At 41.6% G+C, this 15,478-nt stretch overlaps 1 protein-coding gene across 1 annotated transcript in view; it reads right to left on the bottom strand.

Moving 5' to 3' along the window:
* The window catches only part of LOC141564079 (protein-arginine deiminase type-4-like), a 47,391-nt gene extending 33,204 nt beyond the window's left edge, over positions 1-14,187 (bottom strand). The window contains exon 1 of the mRNA XM_074306100.1: positions 14,058-14,187. Coding sequence (XP_074162201.1) covers positions 14,058-14,149 — 92 coding nt within the window. The 5' untranslated portion in view covers positions 14,150-14,187. The remainder of the gene's footprint in view (positions 1-14,057) is intronic.
* Between the last annotated feature and the right edge of the window lie 1,291 nt (positions 14,188-15,478).

The raw sequence follows: 15,478 nt of genomic DNA on the forward strand, positions 1-15,478 counted from the left end.
TACGGCGAACTCTAGGATTGTTAGGAGGAATAGGATGATGAATGTAATAGATGACAGTGCTAGGCTAATAGACATAAGGGCTAGTGCAGCTGAGCCAATTAAGTGAATTAGGAGGTGACCGGCCATAATATTAGCTGTTAGTCTACGGCTAAGGCTAAAGGTTGAATAAGAAGGCTAATAGTTTCAATGATGATTAGCATAGGGATTAGAGGGGTAGGTGTTCCTTGTGGTAGGAAGTGAGCTAAAGAGGCTTTAGGTTTATTACGAAAGCCTATTACTACTCCAGATGAACCTTACGAACAGTGGTCCAGATGAACCAAAAAACTTATATTCTAATGATGAAATTCTAGACCAAAAGAGCAACTGAAAAGAAGGGACAGAGAAGTCCAGACAAGGCTCTCTGGAGGAAAGAAGAGTCTCTGCTCTAGGCGAGAGTTGAGGCGGCTCTCTGAAGGAAGAAGTCTCTCCTCTAGACCAGAGAGCGATCAGCAGTTTCTGGAGAAGACAGCACATTACATATGAGGATCAATTCTGATGGATGTGGCCATTTTCAACAATGAAATGAACCAAATCAGTTCTAATAGAGCAGAAATGAACTAAACCAGCTACACCCAGAGAAAGAGTTCTGGGAGATGACTATGAACCATTACATAGAATTCCCAATCCCACTATTTTTATCCGCCTGCATTTTGGATTTCCTTCACAGGCTAATTGTACACTATTTCAAAGTCCGATTCTTTTTGTACAGCAAAACAACTGTTTAGACATGTATATAAATATTGTATTTAATTTATACTTTAACATATTTAACATGTATTGGTCAACCTGCCATCTGGGGTAGGGGAAGGAGGGGAAAAATTAGAACAAAAGGTTTGGCAATTGTCAATGTTACAAAATTACCCATGCATATATCTGGTAAATAAAAACTATTAAATAAAAAAATGACAAAAAAATGAATAGAGAGCTGATCTCTGAGCTGATAATATCTGAGTTCAATTCCTATCTCTGACATATATTGCTAATGTGAATCCCCCCCTTTCCCCAGCAAGTCACTTAACTCAGAATCACATTCCTCCAGCAGTTCCCTGGGAGTATGAATTATAGAAAAAATGCTGACTCCCATTGGTAGAGGATGTTTCCTCAGGTGGGCATAACTTATACTAATGTAACTTCAAGTCTAGACTTCATTCCTAGCCTCATATACTAAAGCTATGATGTGTATTTCAGTTATTCGTATGCTTGGGAATTGTTCCCTTTATCCCTCATCTTCTCTGGACACTGAACTTCATGAGATCGGGACTTTCTTATCTAAATTTGGAACCTCTCTCTGACCCAGTGTAGTACTCTGTACCTACCTTGCTTGATAAATGAAAAGATATTCATTAGATTAAATCAAGAGGAAAGTCACAATAAGGAGAAGTCCCAATGGGTTTACTAATACTCCACATTTGTACAAAGCATCGTAGTTTTCAAATGGGTTTCTAATCCATTGTCTCATAAATCCTTCCTGGAAAATGGACAGGTAGATATTACTATCTCTATTTTACACAACAAGAAACGGAGGTTCAAAGAAATTTAAAGGGATTTGATCAGTCCTACCACTAGCAGAGTTTAGAGCCAGACCTTGAACTCAAGGTTACTGACTTGAAATCCGGGTTTCTTTTTATCATCCTGGGCAGCTTTTCAAAGGCTACCCCAAGGAGATGAATTTATGAGCTGGATTTTTGAGGGTGTAGACCCAGTAAAGTTTCTGATGGAAGTGAATGTCATTAGTTAATGAAATCAGATAAGTGCTCAAAAGCACTTTGAGAAATATAAGCCACCGAAGGTGTCAGACATGACTGACATTTATTGTCCTCAATATTTTATTATTCTTCCGCTGAGACCTTCTCCTCTTTCATCACGGCATTGTGACCCTAAGTTCCAGAAAGCCCTAACAATGGAGTGTAAACATAGCTCCTGCCCAACTTGAAAGACTTCCCCAGTGAGCCTGAAGAAGATTTATAGTCAGAAGACCTGGATTCATAATCCTGGTTCTGCCACTTATTACATGTATGAGTTACGCAAATCATTTGTCCCTGAGCCTCAGTTCCCCCTGTATAAAATGAAAGGCTTGAACCCTAACCATTTTCATGACCTAGATTCCTTTGCGTTTATAGATCCCTTGAATTCTGGGAAGTTTGGGGAAACTTAGGAATCCTTTTTCAAAACAATGTTTTTATAAGCATGGAATAAAATGCAGAGGATCATAAAGGAGACCTGGGAGAATGGAAAAATGAAATATGTTAAAAAGCAAGTTCATAGAACTACACCTTAGGAATCTCTGCACTATATGGTCTCTAAGCACCTTTTTTTTATGCTAAATTTGCTGACCCAATGATTCAATCACATGAGTAGAGTGAGTAAGCTTCATTTCTGAGATACAAATCCTTGTCTCTTATTTCTAAAACCAACACTCTTTTCATTACACTCCACGTGAACTTGGAGAATACATCTCTACCTAGGTAGTCATCCCTTGAAATAAATAATAAGAGAGAAAGAGAGAGATACAGAGAGACAGAGACACAGAGACACAGAGACAGAGACAGAGACACAGAGACAGAGAGAGAACCCACTGCTTGTTGAGTAGGATTGAGTTGAATTGGAGAAGAGGGAAGATTAGGAGAACACAGTGGCTGCATTCAGGTATCTGAAAGATATTAGCTTTATTCTCCTTGGCTATAAGGGAGAGAGATAGCAATAATGAGGAAGTTTCAAAGTGCCCAATTTTAGACTTGGTCAGGAGAGATTTCTTCAAAACTGGGATTCCCTACCTTGGTGGATCAGTTAAAGCAAGGATTAGATAATCACTTGTTGACTAGGCTGTGGGGGGGTGGCTTGAAGTGGGGGCAGGTGCTATGGGTTGAGTGGGATAGCTGCTCAGTTCCCTCTAAACTCTAAAACCCTGTGTTCCTGAGACAAAGCTGGTCCCCTGAACCCTGGCCCTCTGATTCTGAGCCTAGTAGCTTTTTTACTTTTACTTTACCAATGAGCGGATCTCCTAGAGCAAATCAGAAAGTGTCCAGCAGCTACTTTTCTTGCTGTACTTGCTTAATGAGTACTCGTTGACCTGACAGAGGTGAGAGGTCAAGGGTGGGCCTGTTAGTTAGGGAGCCATCACCACACAAGTAGTGATTGCAGTCACATGAGCCAGGTACTGCCTGAGGGAAGCAGAAGAAGGACCAACAGCCAATGACTGAGCTTTGGAGGTAAGTAGGAAGGTAAGAGCAGAGAGATATAGGAGGAGGACAAAAGAAGAGAGAATAACTAGGAAAGCAGTGGAGAAGAGTAGAAAGAATTCTGATACCATAGACAGCAAAACTGAATTCAAATTTTTCAGGTGTCACCTGTTACCTGTATGACTTTGGATAAGTCACTTAACTACTTGCAATTTCCTCATTGGTAAAATGGGAGGGGGGGTTTAGAACTGGCCAAGATGAATTGCTTTCCAACTCTCTCTAGAACTAGAAGAGATGAGGAGATTGGAAAGACCACCAAGGAAGAAAAGCAGCTCATCATTTCCTACACCACTGCAATATTCTTTTCAAGAATGAAAATAGCATCTATCTGCATAGGGTTGGTTTTTTTTTAAAGTTAATTTGGGAATTTATAATAGAATGACTTGGTCCATCAAAGCTGCTCCTCTGTGTGTGTGTGTGTGTGTGTGTGTGTGTGTGTGTGTGTGTGTTTCCAGAAGAAAAATTTAATCTAATTTACATATTTCTAGGTACAGTAATAACCAGTTAAAGCTGTTCTTAAGACAATATTGTTGTTACTATATACAGTGTTCTCTTGCTTCTGCTCATTTTGCTCTTTTTCATTTCATGGCGGTCTCTCTATGTTTTTTCCAAAGTCATTGAATTCATTATTTCTTATAGCAGAGCTATATTCCATCATAAACATGTACCACATTTTGCTTGGTTTCAATTCTTTGCCACCACAAGGAGAGTTGCTATAAATGTTTTAGAATGGATAGGATCCTTTCCATTTTCCGTAATCATCTTGGGAAACACCTAATAGTGATATTGCTGGGTAACAAAGCTTAATAGCTCTGGACATGATTCCAAAACCCTCTCTAAAATGGTTGAATCAGCTCATGGATCCACCAACGAATTAAGGTCCCGATTTTTCCTCATTCCCTCCAATTTTTGTCATTTTCTCCTTCTATCATTTTAGCAATCTAATAGGTATAATATGATATCCTAAAGTTGTTCTTATTTGCATTTCTCTAATCCATGATGGTTTAGAGCATTTTTTCATAGGACTATCAGTTGATTTCTGCATAGGAAAACTGCCTGTTCATATTCTCTTTTGGGGTAATTCTCTAAGGCCCTTGTTGATGGCAGGGGTCATCCTACTCTGATGATGAGCAGTACCTTCATATGTTTAGATGTGGCAGTGATGATGGCTTCCCTAAAACTACATGAGCAAACTCTTTCACATCCTATCAAAAACCCTTGGAAAAGGGTCAAGGAAAGCATCCTGCACTCAAAGGGACCTTAAAGGCCATGGAATCCAATCAACACATTTCACAGATAAGGAAACTGAGGTACAGTGCCATTCATAGACTGAAAGAGACCTGAGAAGCCATCGAGTCTCACCCACACATTTCACAAATGATGAAACTGAGGTTTAGGGAGGCAGAGCAACTGTCTTAATAATCAAGGTGGGATTTAAATTCATATACCCATCACCAGAGGATTAACCTAGTATAGTTCAGCTTTCCACCAGACTGGCCACAAATGGGTGAATATTTATTTGTAGCAATTCTCAAAGAGATTCTACAAAGTGATAGAAGTCTTTGAGGAAAGTAGAAGAACCCGTTGCTAAGGACCCTTTTTAGAAGAGGCTCCTTTTCCAGGTACATTTGGGACAAAATGGCATCTGAGGTCTCTTTCAAGTCTGAGATGCTAGAATTCTAAGAAACGTCAGAGCGGAGACTTGGACTCTTGTCTGAGACAATCCCCAGAACTATAGTCCTTCCCATCAACAAAGTTAGAGGTTCTTGGAGGGTCCTGGAAGTAAAACAAGAAATTACTAGGAAGTACCACAGTACTGGCCTTGGAAATGGGAAGACCTGAATTCAAATACAACTTCAGACACTTCCTAACTATGACTTTGGGCAAATCACTAAATCTCTGTCTGCTCAGTTTTCTCATCTGAAAAAGGAGGAAAAGGCAGGATTCAAAGACATCTCCAGCCATTTTAGCTCCAAGTCTATGATGTTAAAATTCTATAATCCTCTTTTTTTTAAAAATCATTGCCATGGGCACTGGTGCCTTACTCCATTTTCTAGACTGTGAGTCTATGAGAACACAGCCTGTGTCTTAAATAAACATCATTTCTAGCAAGCACTTAGCTATTTCTTTCTCAATCCTCTCATTTTACAGGTGAGAGATGATTAACCAAGATCACATAGCAAGTCACTGGGCTTCTGACTCCCAACCCATGCTTGCCCAGCACACCTCCTCATAAGTGGATGCCTTCCAGGGTCTCTTAGACAGTTGCTCTCTTCTTTGGCACTGACCCATCTCCCTGGGCTCCCGAAAAGCTGTCCAACTGGATCGTGTGAAGGCGTGTAATGCTTCCATTGTGCAATCCCACATAGCTGCCCCATTAGCCCTAGGCAAAGACCGGCCTTGAGTTTCGAAGCTGAATGCCGCCGCCTATGGGGATGTTCTTGAGAATTCCCCACTGAACTTCTGTGGCCCAGGAAGCCACGGGCTTGTGGGGAGTCACACCCAGTCTCCTCCTCTAGTGCTCTCTAGCTAGTCAGCCACTGAGAAAACACCCAGCAGCTCACTTTCCATGGTGTCTCAACTCAGGCTGCTCCTGGTCAACTCTATCAAGGATTCTTCAACTGGACCCATGGGCTTGTATTGATTCCCCCCTCCCAATATTTTGGCTTCCTTCCTTCCTTCCTTCCTTCCTTCCTTCCTTCCTTCCTTCCTTCCTTCCTTCCTTCCTTCCTTCCTTCCTTCCTTCCTTCCTTCCTTCCTTCCTTCCTTCCTTCCTTCCTTCCTTCCTTCCTTCCTTCCTTCCTTCCTTCCTTCCTTCATCCCTCTTTTCTTCCTTTCTCCTTTTATCTTTCTTTCCTTTTTCCCTCTTTCTCCCGTCCTTCCTTTCTCTCTTTGTGTCTCTTGCTCTCTGTCTCTGTGTATCTCTCTTTGTCTCTGTGTCTGTCTATCTCTCTCTTTTTCTTTTTGGAGGCAAATGTAGTTAAATGTCTTGCCCAGGGTCACATAATTAGTGAGGCTGGATTTGAACTCAGACTCTCCTGTCTCTGATTCTAGTGTTTTTGCACCACCTAGCTGCCTCTGACCATTGTATTTCAATAAAATTGGTTTTCTTTGTCATATTCTGTATTTTATTTTATATACTTAAAACATTCTTCTGACAAGAGGTCCCCAGGCTCCACCACACTTCCCAAGGGGTGCAGGACACAAATACAGTTAAGAATGACTGATCTGGATCCATGAGAGACAAAGGGGTGGGGCAGGGTAGAGGAGTAGTCAGTAAAATCAAATGGTCAGTAAAGTCAATGGCGAATGTTTTACAACCAGCTTTTTGGAAGAGTGGAGATTGAGAGTATGTAATCCTGAAACACTTTTACATTTATTTTGAATTATTAACATTTCCCCCAACACTTTCTTAAGTTTAGCCCATCCACAAAACAATAAATTGATTCCTGACTTGTAGTGCAATTACTGAAGTGTAAATGCTCACATTGAAAATTTAACAATCAGCTCAGTACATTTCTGGCTTATGAGAATTTTTTTAAAAGAGTACTAAACTGGAGAAGTAGGAAAAGGGAAGCTGGAGAGATTAAATGGAAGGAGCTCAGTGAGATAGTGATAATAATATCTGAGAGAAGATGAACCAGAGGAAGTGAGGATGTAGAAAGATGTAGGATGTCTTAGAGGGCTAAAAAGTTTTGTCAAGTTCTTTCATAAGAAGCAGGGCTTTTGCCCCCTTTTACAGATGAAGAAGCCATTCTTCAGAGAGGTTAGAAGATTTACCTCTAGTAATGCAGTTCATAAGTATCAAAGGAGAGATTGGAATCCTAAGCTTTGTTGATTACAAGGCCAGCAGTCTTTCTATCTCATGTCACCAACTGTTCTTATAAGAGATGAAAATTCTCTAAGGACTGCTGGATGGGTTGGTCAATTTGAGTAGTGTGTGAAGGTGTGTGTGTGTGTGTGTGTGTGTGTGTGTGTGTGTGTGTGTATGGTGTGTGAACAAACCATTTTATGGTTTGAGACGCAGTTTTCCTAAACTAGTTGGTCAGATTTTGGTTCCATCTGATGATGGATCCCATTCAGCTGGGATGGCAAGTCTGTTCTGTCTCTCTGAAATCTCACAAAGACTTACAATCTAGGACAAGGAGATGAGAATACAGAGGCTTCATTTCCTAAGTCCAGAGGAAAGATTGTAAAGTCAGAAAACCTGGAATCAATCCTAGCTTTCCCACTTTCTTCTACATGTGTGATCTTGGACAAATTATTAAACCTCTCAGGACCTCCATTTCCTTATCTAGAATATAAAGGTGACTTTTAAGTTCTCTTCTAGTTTTGAATCAAATGAGATCAAATGAGATATTTGTAAAACTCTTAGCACAATACCTGGCACACAATAGGTGTTACCAAAATGCTCATTCCCTCTTCTTCCCCTTCTCCTCCTTCTCTAAGTCAGTGAGCTTATTAATAACGACAGTTAAGATTTATATTATACTTTAAGGTTTTATTTATATCATATATATATATCACTATATATATATATATATATATATATATATCAAACTTTAAGGTTTACAAATGACCTCACATCTGTTATCTTACTTGACACTCAAACCCTGTGTGCCATGTACCATACTAATCAGCAGGAATTAAAACAAAACAAAACAAAAGTTTCTTCTTTCATAGAATTTTACATTCTAATAGGGGAGATGACAGGTGCATGAGTAAGTATATATAAGATATATAATGAATAAATTCAACTTATAGAATGGTCTGTAGTCTATCAACAAACAGCCTATAAATATTCTATGGAATAGAATATTTATAAATAATCTATAAAACCAGTTTAAATAATTTATAGTCCATTAATAAACTCCTACTATGTATCAGGTACAGTACTAAGTGCTAGAGATACAAATAAAGACTTTGTCCTCAAGGAGCTTACAATCTGATTAGGGAAACAAGAAGTAAACAAATATATATATATATACATACACATATATATATATATATATATATATATGTATATAACAAGTTATGTCCAAGATAAATAGGATGTGACTAAAAGAGAAAAGACACTAGAATTAAAAGGGGTTGGGGAAGGCTTTCTGTAAAAGATGGAATTTTAGGTGGAACTTAATGGAAGTCAGGGATGGGTAGGAGGTGGAGATGAGGAAGGAACTGTCCAGACATAGGGGACAGTCAGAAAAAATTCCATACTTCAGAAAAGGAGTATCTGTTTTTTGTTTTGGAAGCAATGTGGGTTAAGTGACTTGCTCAGGATCATACAGCTAGTAAATGTCTGAAGCTGGATTTGAACACAGTTGTTGACTGCAGGGTCAGTGCTCTGTGCACTATGGCACCACCTAGCTGACCCAAGTGTCTGGTTTATGGGACAGAAAAGAGAGTAGCATTTCTGAATGGAGACTAGATTGCTAAACCAGGAGTCAAGAATTTATCACTCATTGGCTGATATTTTTCTTGTGGATCTTCATTTTCAAATGAGATTTTAAGATCTCCGAAGGCAAGCATCATCTTTTTAATGCTCTATATTATTCCTACCATGTTTAACATATTTTGGACTACTTACCTCTAGGGAAGGGGGTGGAATTGGAATACAAGGTTTTGCAAGGGTTAATGTCAAAGAATTATCTCTATATATGTTTTGAAAAATAAAAAAGCTTTAATTTAAAAATTCTCTCTATTACTCCCTGGACTCAGCATTATCAAGTAGGCTATGGATGCATGATGACCTTTCTGGTTTTACAGATGAGGAAACAGGGGCCTGGAAAAGGGGAGACTTGCCCGACACTAATAATGGTACTGGGAAGCTAATGGGACGTGAAATACAGCCTTCTTTCTTCTATTCTGGGGTCCTTTCCTCTCTAACACACTGATTACTCAGCTTGTCCCAAGTTACCTTTCCCAGACATTGATGCCTTTCGCATCTTTCTCAGAAAAGCATCCTTCTCAGTCAACATCCCACCAGTGAGAACATCATTTGGGCACATCTGGCAAGGAAGGGTCTTATCGAGGAAGCTGCTAATTGATCTTACCAGGCACATTAACCCAAGAAAGAAATTTACAGAGTTTTTGGAGCCTTTAATAAAGATCAGGATGTTTTATCTATACCATATCTATCTCATATGTATCTAGTTATGTACAGGGAAGTTGGCTAAATGACACAGTCAGGTGTAAAATCAGGAAGATTCATCTTTGTGAGTTCAAATACAACTTCAGAGACTTATTAGCTTCCTAGCTGTAGGACCCTGGACAAATCACTTTACCCTGTTTGCCTCAGTTTCCTCATCTGTAAAATGGCCTGGAGAAAGAAATGGTAAAATCAAAATATCTTTACCAAGAAACCCCCAAATGGAGTCCTGAAGAAGACTGAACTGAATACAACTGAAAAATGACTGAATAACAAGTACATGGTATTTCCCCAACTCAATTATAAGTTTCTCAAAAGCAGTCATTGCTTCACTTTTGCCTTTGAATCTCTATCATCTTACACAGTTCCTGGCACTTAGTAAGTACTTAATAAATGCTTCTTGATTGACTGATAGATTGACTGAAAAGAAAGGTTTGGTGTCCCCAGAACACAGGTACACAAATCATTTGATTCTTACTGCAGCGTATCACTGTATCCACTTTCATATATAGTTTTATGTGTAGACTTGTGTCCTCAGACAGAATTTAAGCTTCTTGGGGATAAGGATTGGCTTTTGTTTTACTTTGTCTTTATAATTCTGGAGCCTACCACAGTGCCTGCTATACACTAGGTGTTTAATAGGTGCTAGCTAGTGGACTAATCCATCTACTATGTCATTGGAAAGTCTTTCTCCAATAGCTAATAGTCCAACTATGTAATCCAAGGCCTAATCACTGACCATTCAGAGGACAGAAGATGAAGCATTACTCCCCATATCACCAAAGAGATGGTGGATGGATCATCAGTTCAAACTGAGGAATATGTGCCCAGAGATGGTCAATGTATTGATTTGTTTTTGTTTGCACTACTTAATTAAAAAAAAATTTGGGAGGGAAGGCAGGCAAGGCAATTGGAGTTAAGTGACTTGCACAGGGTCACACAACTTGTTGTTTGAATGCATTTATTTGTTATAAGGAAGGATCCTATTGGATGTAGATTTATTATAAAATGCCAATGACTTTCTCTTTTTTTTTTTTTTAAAAAAAAGAAAAGCTAACTGATTTTTTTTTAAAAAGAAAAAACATAAATCATTCAGTGGACTGGATAGAAAAAGGAAGAACTGAAAGGCAATATTTTCCTCTTCCTCTAATATCTGGGAACCTAATATCCGCTCTTTTATATTTAAAGACTCATAGATTTAGAGCTAAAGGGGCATCAGGGCTTGTTGGATCCATTTTACATATGAGAAAACTGAGGCAGAGAGAAAATAATTGGCCAAACTCACAAAGACAGTAAGGAATAGAGCCAGAATTTAAACTCAGGTCCTTTCTCTCCAAATCTCATTCTCTTCCCCACTATACCAAAATCATATCTTAAATGCTACTTATTTGTAAATCAGTAAACATTTATTAAGCACTTACTATGTGCTGGGGTTACAAAGAAAGGCAAAAGACAGTTCCTGTTCTCTAGGATTCTTAATCACGGAGACAACATTCAAACAACAAGGTACAAACTGCAGAAAAATTGAAAATAATCAACAAAGGTAAGGCAGTAGAATTAAGGGGGATTGGGAAACGTGGGATTTTAACTGGAACTTGAAGGAACAAAGCTGGTTCTTGAAGGCACAAATAGGTTGGACTTGACATCCCCTAAACTCCCCTCTATCTCTAAGATTATGCTCTTATGATCCTATTACCTCTTTTTCATTTTTGTATTCCTCATATGGGGCACAAACAAGGTAAAAGAAGAGTATACAATAGGTTTTTAATAGATGCTGGTTTACTTATTGGGCCCATTCTTGCCAGACTTCAAGGGAAATCTTAAAGCTGAAAGATACAGGGATGATGCCTTCAAAATAGTGATTGACCATAATTTCATTTCCTGTGCACAGATATCCAGTAAGTGCCTACTGAATACAGAGCATTATTAGCTCAGGAAAGATAGATATATAGAGAACCTGGGCTCTAAATCTGCTACTGTCCCTAAATGTGTAACTTTGGGCAATGCAATATCTCACTGTCCTTATTTACAACTTAGACAAAATGAGTGTTCTGACTAGAGGACTTCTAAAGGTTTCTTTCAGCTCTAAATCGATGATCACATGATCCTAAAGTCTAGCTAAGCCTTGGCCCTACCCTGGAGGAAGCTCACAAACAGGATCAGATACAAGGAGATTTAAAGATATTTAAGTAAGAGCATTGCTGTTTTGTTCAGTCATGTCCAATTTTTCATGACCCCATTTGGGGTTTTCTTGGCAAAGACAAGGAAGTGAGTGCAGTGGATAGAGCACCAGCCCTGAAGTCAGGAGTTCAAAACTGGCCTCAGATACTTAACACATCCTAGCTGTGTGACCCTGGGCAAGTCACTTAACCCCAATTGCCTCAGGGAAAAAAAAAAGAAAGAAAGAAAGAAAAAGAAATTGTAGACCCCTCCCCCCCCAAAAAGCAAAAAAACCCCACAATACTCTCTCAAGAACAATCAAGTAAAAAAAAGGTATGCTTCAATCTATATTCAGACATCATCAATTCTTTCTCTGGAGACACCATCTTTCCTCATAAGTCCTTTGAGTAATCTTGGATCATTGTATTGCTGAGAATAGCTCAGTCACTCACAGCTGATAATCTTACAATATTACTGTTACTTGGTACATAATATACATCACTTTGTATCAGCTCATCTAAATCCTTCCTGGTTTCTCTGAGAGCAGCCTGCTCAGGATTTCTTATAGTAAAAGAATATTCCATCATACATACAATTTGTTCAACCATTCCTAATTGATGCACTGCCCCTCCTTTCAAAGTCAATTCCTGTCACCTCCTTCAGGAAGTCCTCCTTGATTTTTCTTTTGATAATGGCCTCTCCTCTTTGACCTAAGCTAGAACTTTATACCTCTTTAATAGCAGTTCAGTGGATAGAGTGCTTTTTAATAATAGCTTTTTACTTTCAAAATATATATAAAGATAGTTTTCAAATTCACCCTTGCAAAACCTTATGTTCCAAATTATTTTAGATTCCTTCCTCTCACCTCCTCCCCTAGACAGTAAATAATCAAATATATGTTAAACATGTGCAATTCTTCTATACATATTTCCACAAATATCATGTTTCACAAGAAAAAGTAGATCAAAAAGGAAAAAAAAAATAACCCTCTGTGTTCTAAGGACTTTCCCAGCTTTGACATCCTGGGTTCTGAGGGCCCTCCCAGTTCTGACATCCTGTGTTCTAAGGGCCCTCCCAGCTCTGACCTCCCGGGTTCTAAGGGCCCTCCTAGCCCTGACCTCCTGGGTTCTAAGGGCCCTCCCAGTTCTGACATCCTGTGTTCTAAGGGCCCTCCCAGCTCTGACCTCCCGGGTTCTAAGGGCCCTCCCAGCTCTGACCTCCCGGGTTCTAAGGGCCCTCCCAGCTCTGACCTCCCGGGTTCTAAGGGCCCTCCCAGCTCTGACCTCCCGGGTTCTAAGGGCGCTCCCAGCTCTGACCTCCCGGGTTCTAAGGGCCCTCCCAGCTCTGACCTCCCGGGTTCTAAGGGCGCTCCCAGCTCTGACCTCCCGGGTTCTAAGGGCCCTCCCAGCTCTGACCTCCCGGGTTCTAAGGGCCCTCCTAGCCCTGACCTCCTGGGTTCTAAGGGCCCTCCCAGTTCTGACATCCTGTGTTCTAAGGGCCCTCCCAGCTCTGACCTCCCGGGTTCTAAGGGCCCTCCCAGCTCTGACCTCCCGGGTTCTAAGGGCCCTCCCAGCTCTGACCTCCCGGGTTCTAAGGGCCCTCCCAGCTCTGACCTCCCGGGTTCTAAGGGCCCTCCCAGCTCTGACCTCCCGGGTTCTAAGGGCCCTCCCAGCTCTGACCTCCCGGGTTCTAAGGGCCCTCCCAGCTCTGACCTCCCGGGTTCTAAGGGCGCTCCCAGCTCTGACCTCCCGGGTTCTAAGGGCCCTCCCAGCTCTGACCTCCCGGGTTCTAAGGGCGCTCCCAGCTCTGACCTCCCGGGTTCTAAGGGCCCTCCCAGCTCTGACCTCCCGGGTTCTAAGGGCCCTCCTAGCCCTGACCTCCTGGGTTCTAAGGGCCCTCCCAGTTCTGACATCCTGTGTTCTAAGGGCCCTCCCAGCTCTGACCTCCCGGGTTCTAAGGGCCCTCCCAGCTCTGACCTCCCGGGTTCTAAGGGCCCTCCCAGCTCTGACCTCCCGGGTTCTAAGGGCCCTCCCAGCTCTGACCTCCCGGGTTCTAAGGGCCCTCCCAGCTCTGACCTCCCGGGTTCTAAGGGCCCTCCCAGCTCTGTCATCCTGTGTTCTAAGGGCCCTCCCAGCTCTGACATTCTGTGTTCTAAGGGCCCTCCCAGCTCTGACCTCCTGGGATCTAAGATCTCTCTCTCTCTCTCTCTCTCTCTCTCTCTCTCTCTCTCTCTCTCTCTCTCTCTCTCTCTCCCCCTTCTTTCCAGTCCTGGCATGACATGGTCCCTGGCCTGAGATTCTACTTTTCCCTGTGGAATAATTATGCCCTTCCCAGGGCTGCTCAGAGATTATTGGCTTCATTAACTACTAAGCTAACAGCATTTATTGGAAGAGAGCTACTGTCAGACTTATCAGATGGAGCCAGAGGCACACAGCCAGCCCGAGATGCTGGGGAGAGCCCCTCTTCCTTACCCTTGCAGGTCCACCACAGTCTCAGTGCCCAGCACGCACACAGCACAAGTTGGCCGGTCCAGTGACAGCCTGACAAGACTCTGCAGGGTCATTTTCGGGGGGTGATTTCACCCTGTGGCCTTTAGCACTGCTTGTGGGCTGTTCCCTTTATACTGCTGGGTAAATGAGTCAGCAGATGTGGTTTGGGTTGAAGGTGACCCGTGACTCGCCCCTCCCTTTTCCCAGCTTTGGTTCCTGGGCAGCAATCTGGCACCCTAAGCTTCTCAGGGGCTGTCTCAGGCTCCCAGCCTGTGGCCAGGTGAGTTGTGACAGCATCCCCAGGTAGACAAGAAGTTTGATAGTAGCCAAAGAAGTCCCAGGTAAAGAGATGAATGTCAGGAGCCAAGTGGTACATGAAGGCGGCCCTTTTTTGGAGCCTAGAGAACCAGGATCCAGGCCCATTTGGGTCACTTACGAGCTACATCAATCAATCAACTAATACCAAACTGCCTACTATGTCTAGGCACAAAGCGAGGAACTGGAGATGCAAAACCCAAACTGGAACTGGTCCTGTCTTCCAAGACCTTACATTCTACTAGGAAACACAACATGCACTTATTTTTTATCCCAATATTTAAGTTTGTTTTTATTTATTTTCTATTTTCATTTGAGTAAAAACACAACTAAGTTGACTGTGAGGTTGTTTGGGGAAGGGAGGAACTAGTAGCTGGGCAGACTGTGAAATGCTGGATGCAGAAGGCTCAGCTTGAGCTTGCAACAATCTATTTTGAGAGGTAGAGGCAAGGAGAGGGTATGGATGAGAAGGGAGATGGCGAGAGCAAAGACACAGAGACAGGTATAGAATTGTGGCTAAGAAGATAGGCTAGGCAGGATGGGAGAGTGTGAGAAAGGGACTGATGTATAGTGAGGCTGGAAAGGAACCAGCCTGTGAAGGATGCCCAAAAAATGATCATACGTTTGGTTCTGTGGATAATAGGGAGCTACTACAGTTAAATGGGTAGGGAAGAACATGGTCAGACTTAGATTCACTTAGGCAGTCGGGAGCAGAGGATGGCTTTAAGTGGGTCAATCCCCTAGGAGATTCTTGCAGTAGTTATGGGGAAAGGGAATGAAGGATTGCATTAGATAGGACTTTGTGAATAGACTGAATACTATATGGCTAAATGGCAGCTAAATGGTGCAGTGGATAGAGTGTTTGCCCTAGACTCAAGAAAACTAATCTTTGAGTTCACATTTGATCTTAGATATTTACTACATGTGTGACCTTGTGCAAGTTACTTTGCCTTATTTACCTCAGTTTCTTCATCTGTAAAATGAGTTGGAAAAGGAAAAGGCAAACCACTCCAACATCTTTGCCAAGAAAAACCCAAATGGGGCCATGACTGAGTAATAACAACCCCCCTCTGTTCTCTTCCCTCTCC

The sequence above is a fragment of the Sminthopsis crassicaudata genome, chromosome 3 (assembly GCF_048593235.1).
Source record: "Sminthopsis crassicaudata isolate SCR6 chromosome 3, ASM4859323v1, whole genome shotgun sequence".
In the NCBI taxonomy this organism is placed as follows: Eukaryota; Metazoa; Chordata; class Mammalia; order Dasyuromorphia; family Dasyuridae; genus Sminthopsis; species Sminthopsis crassicaudata.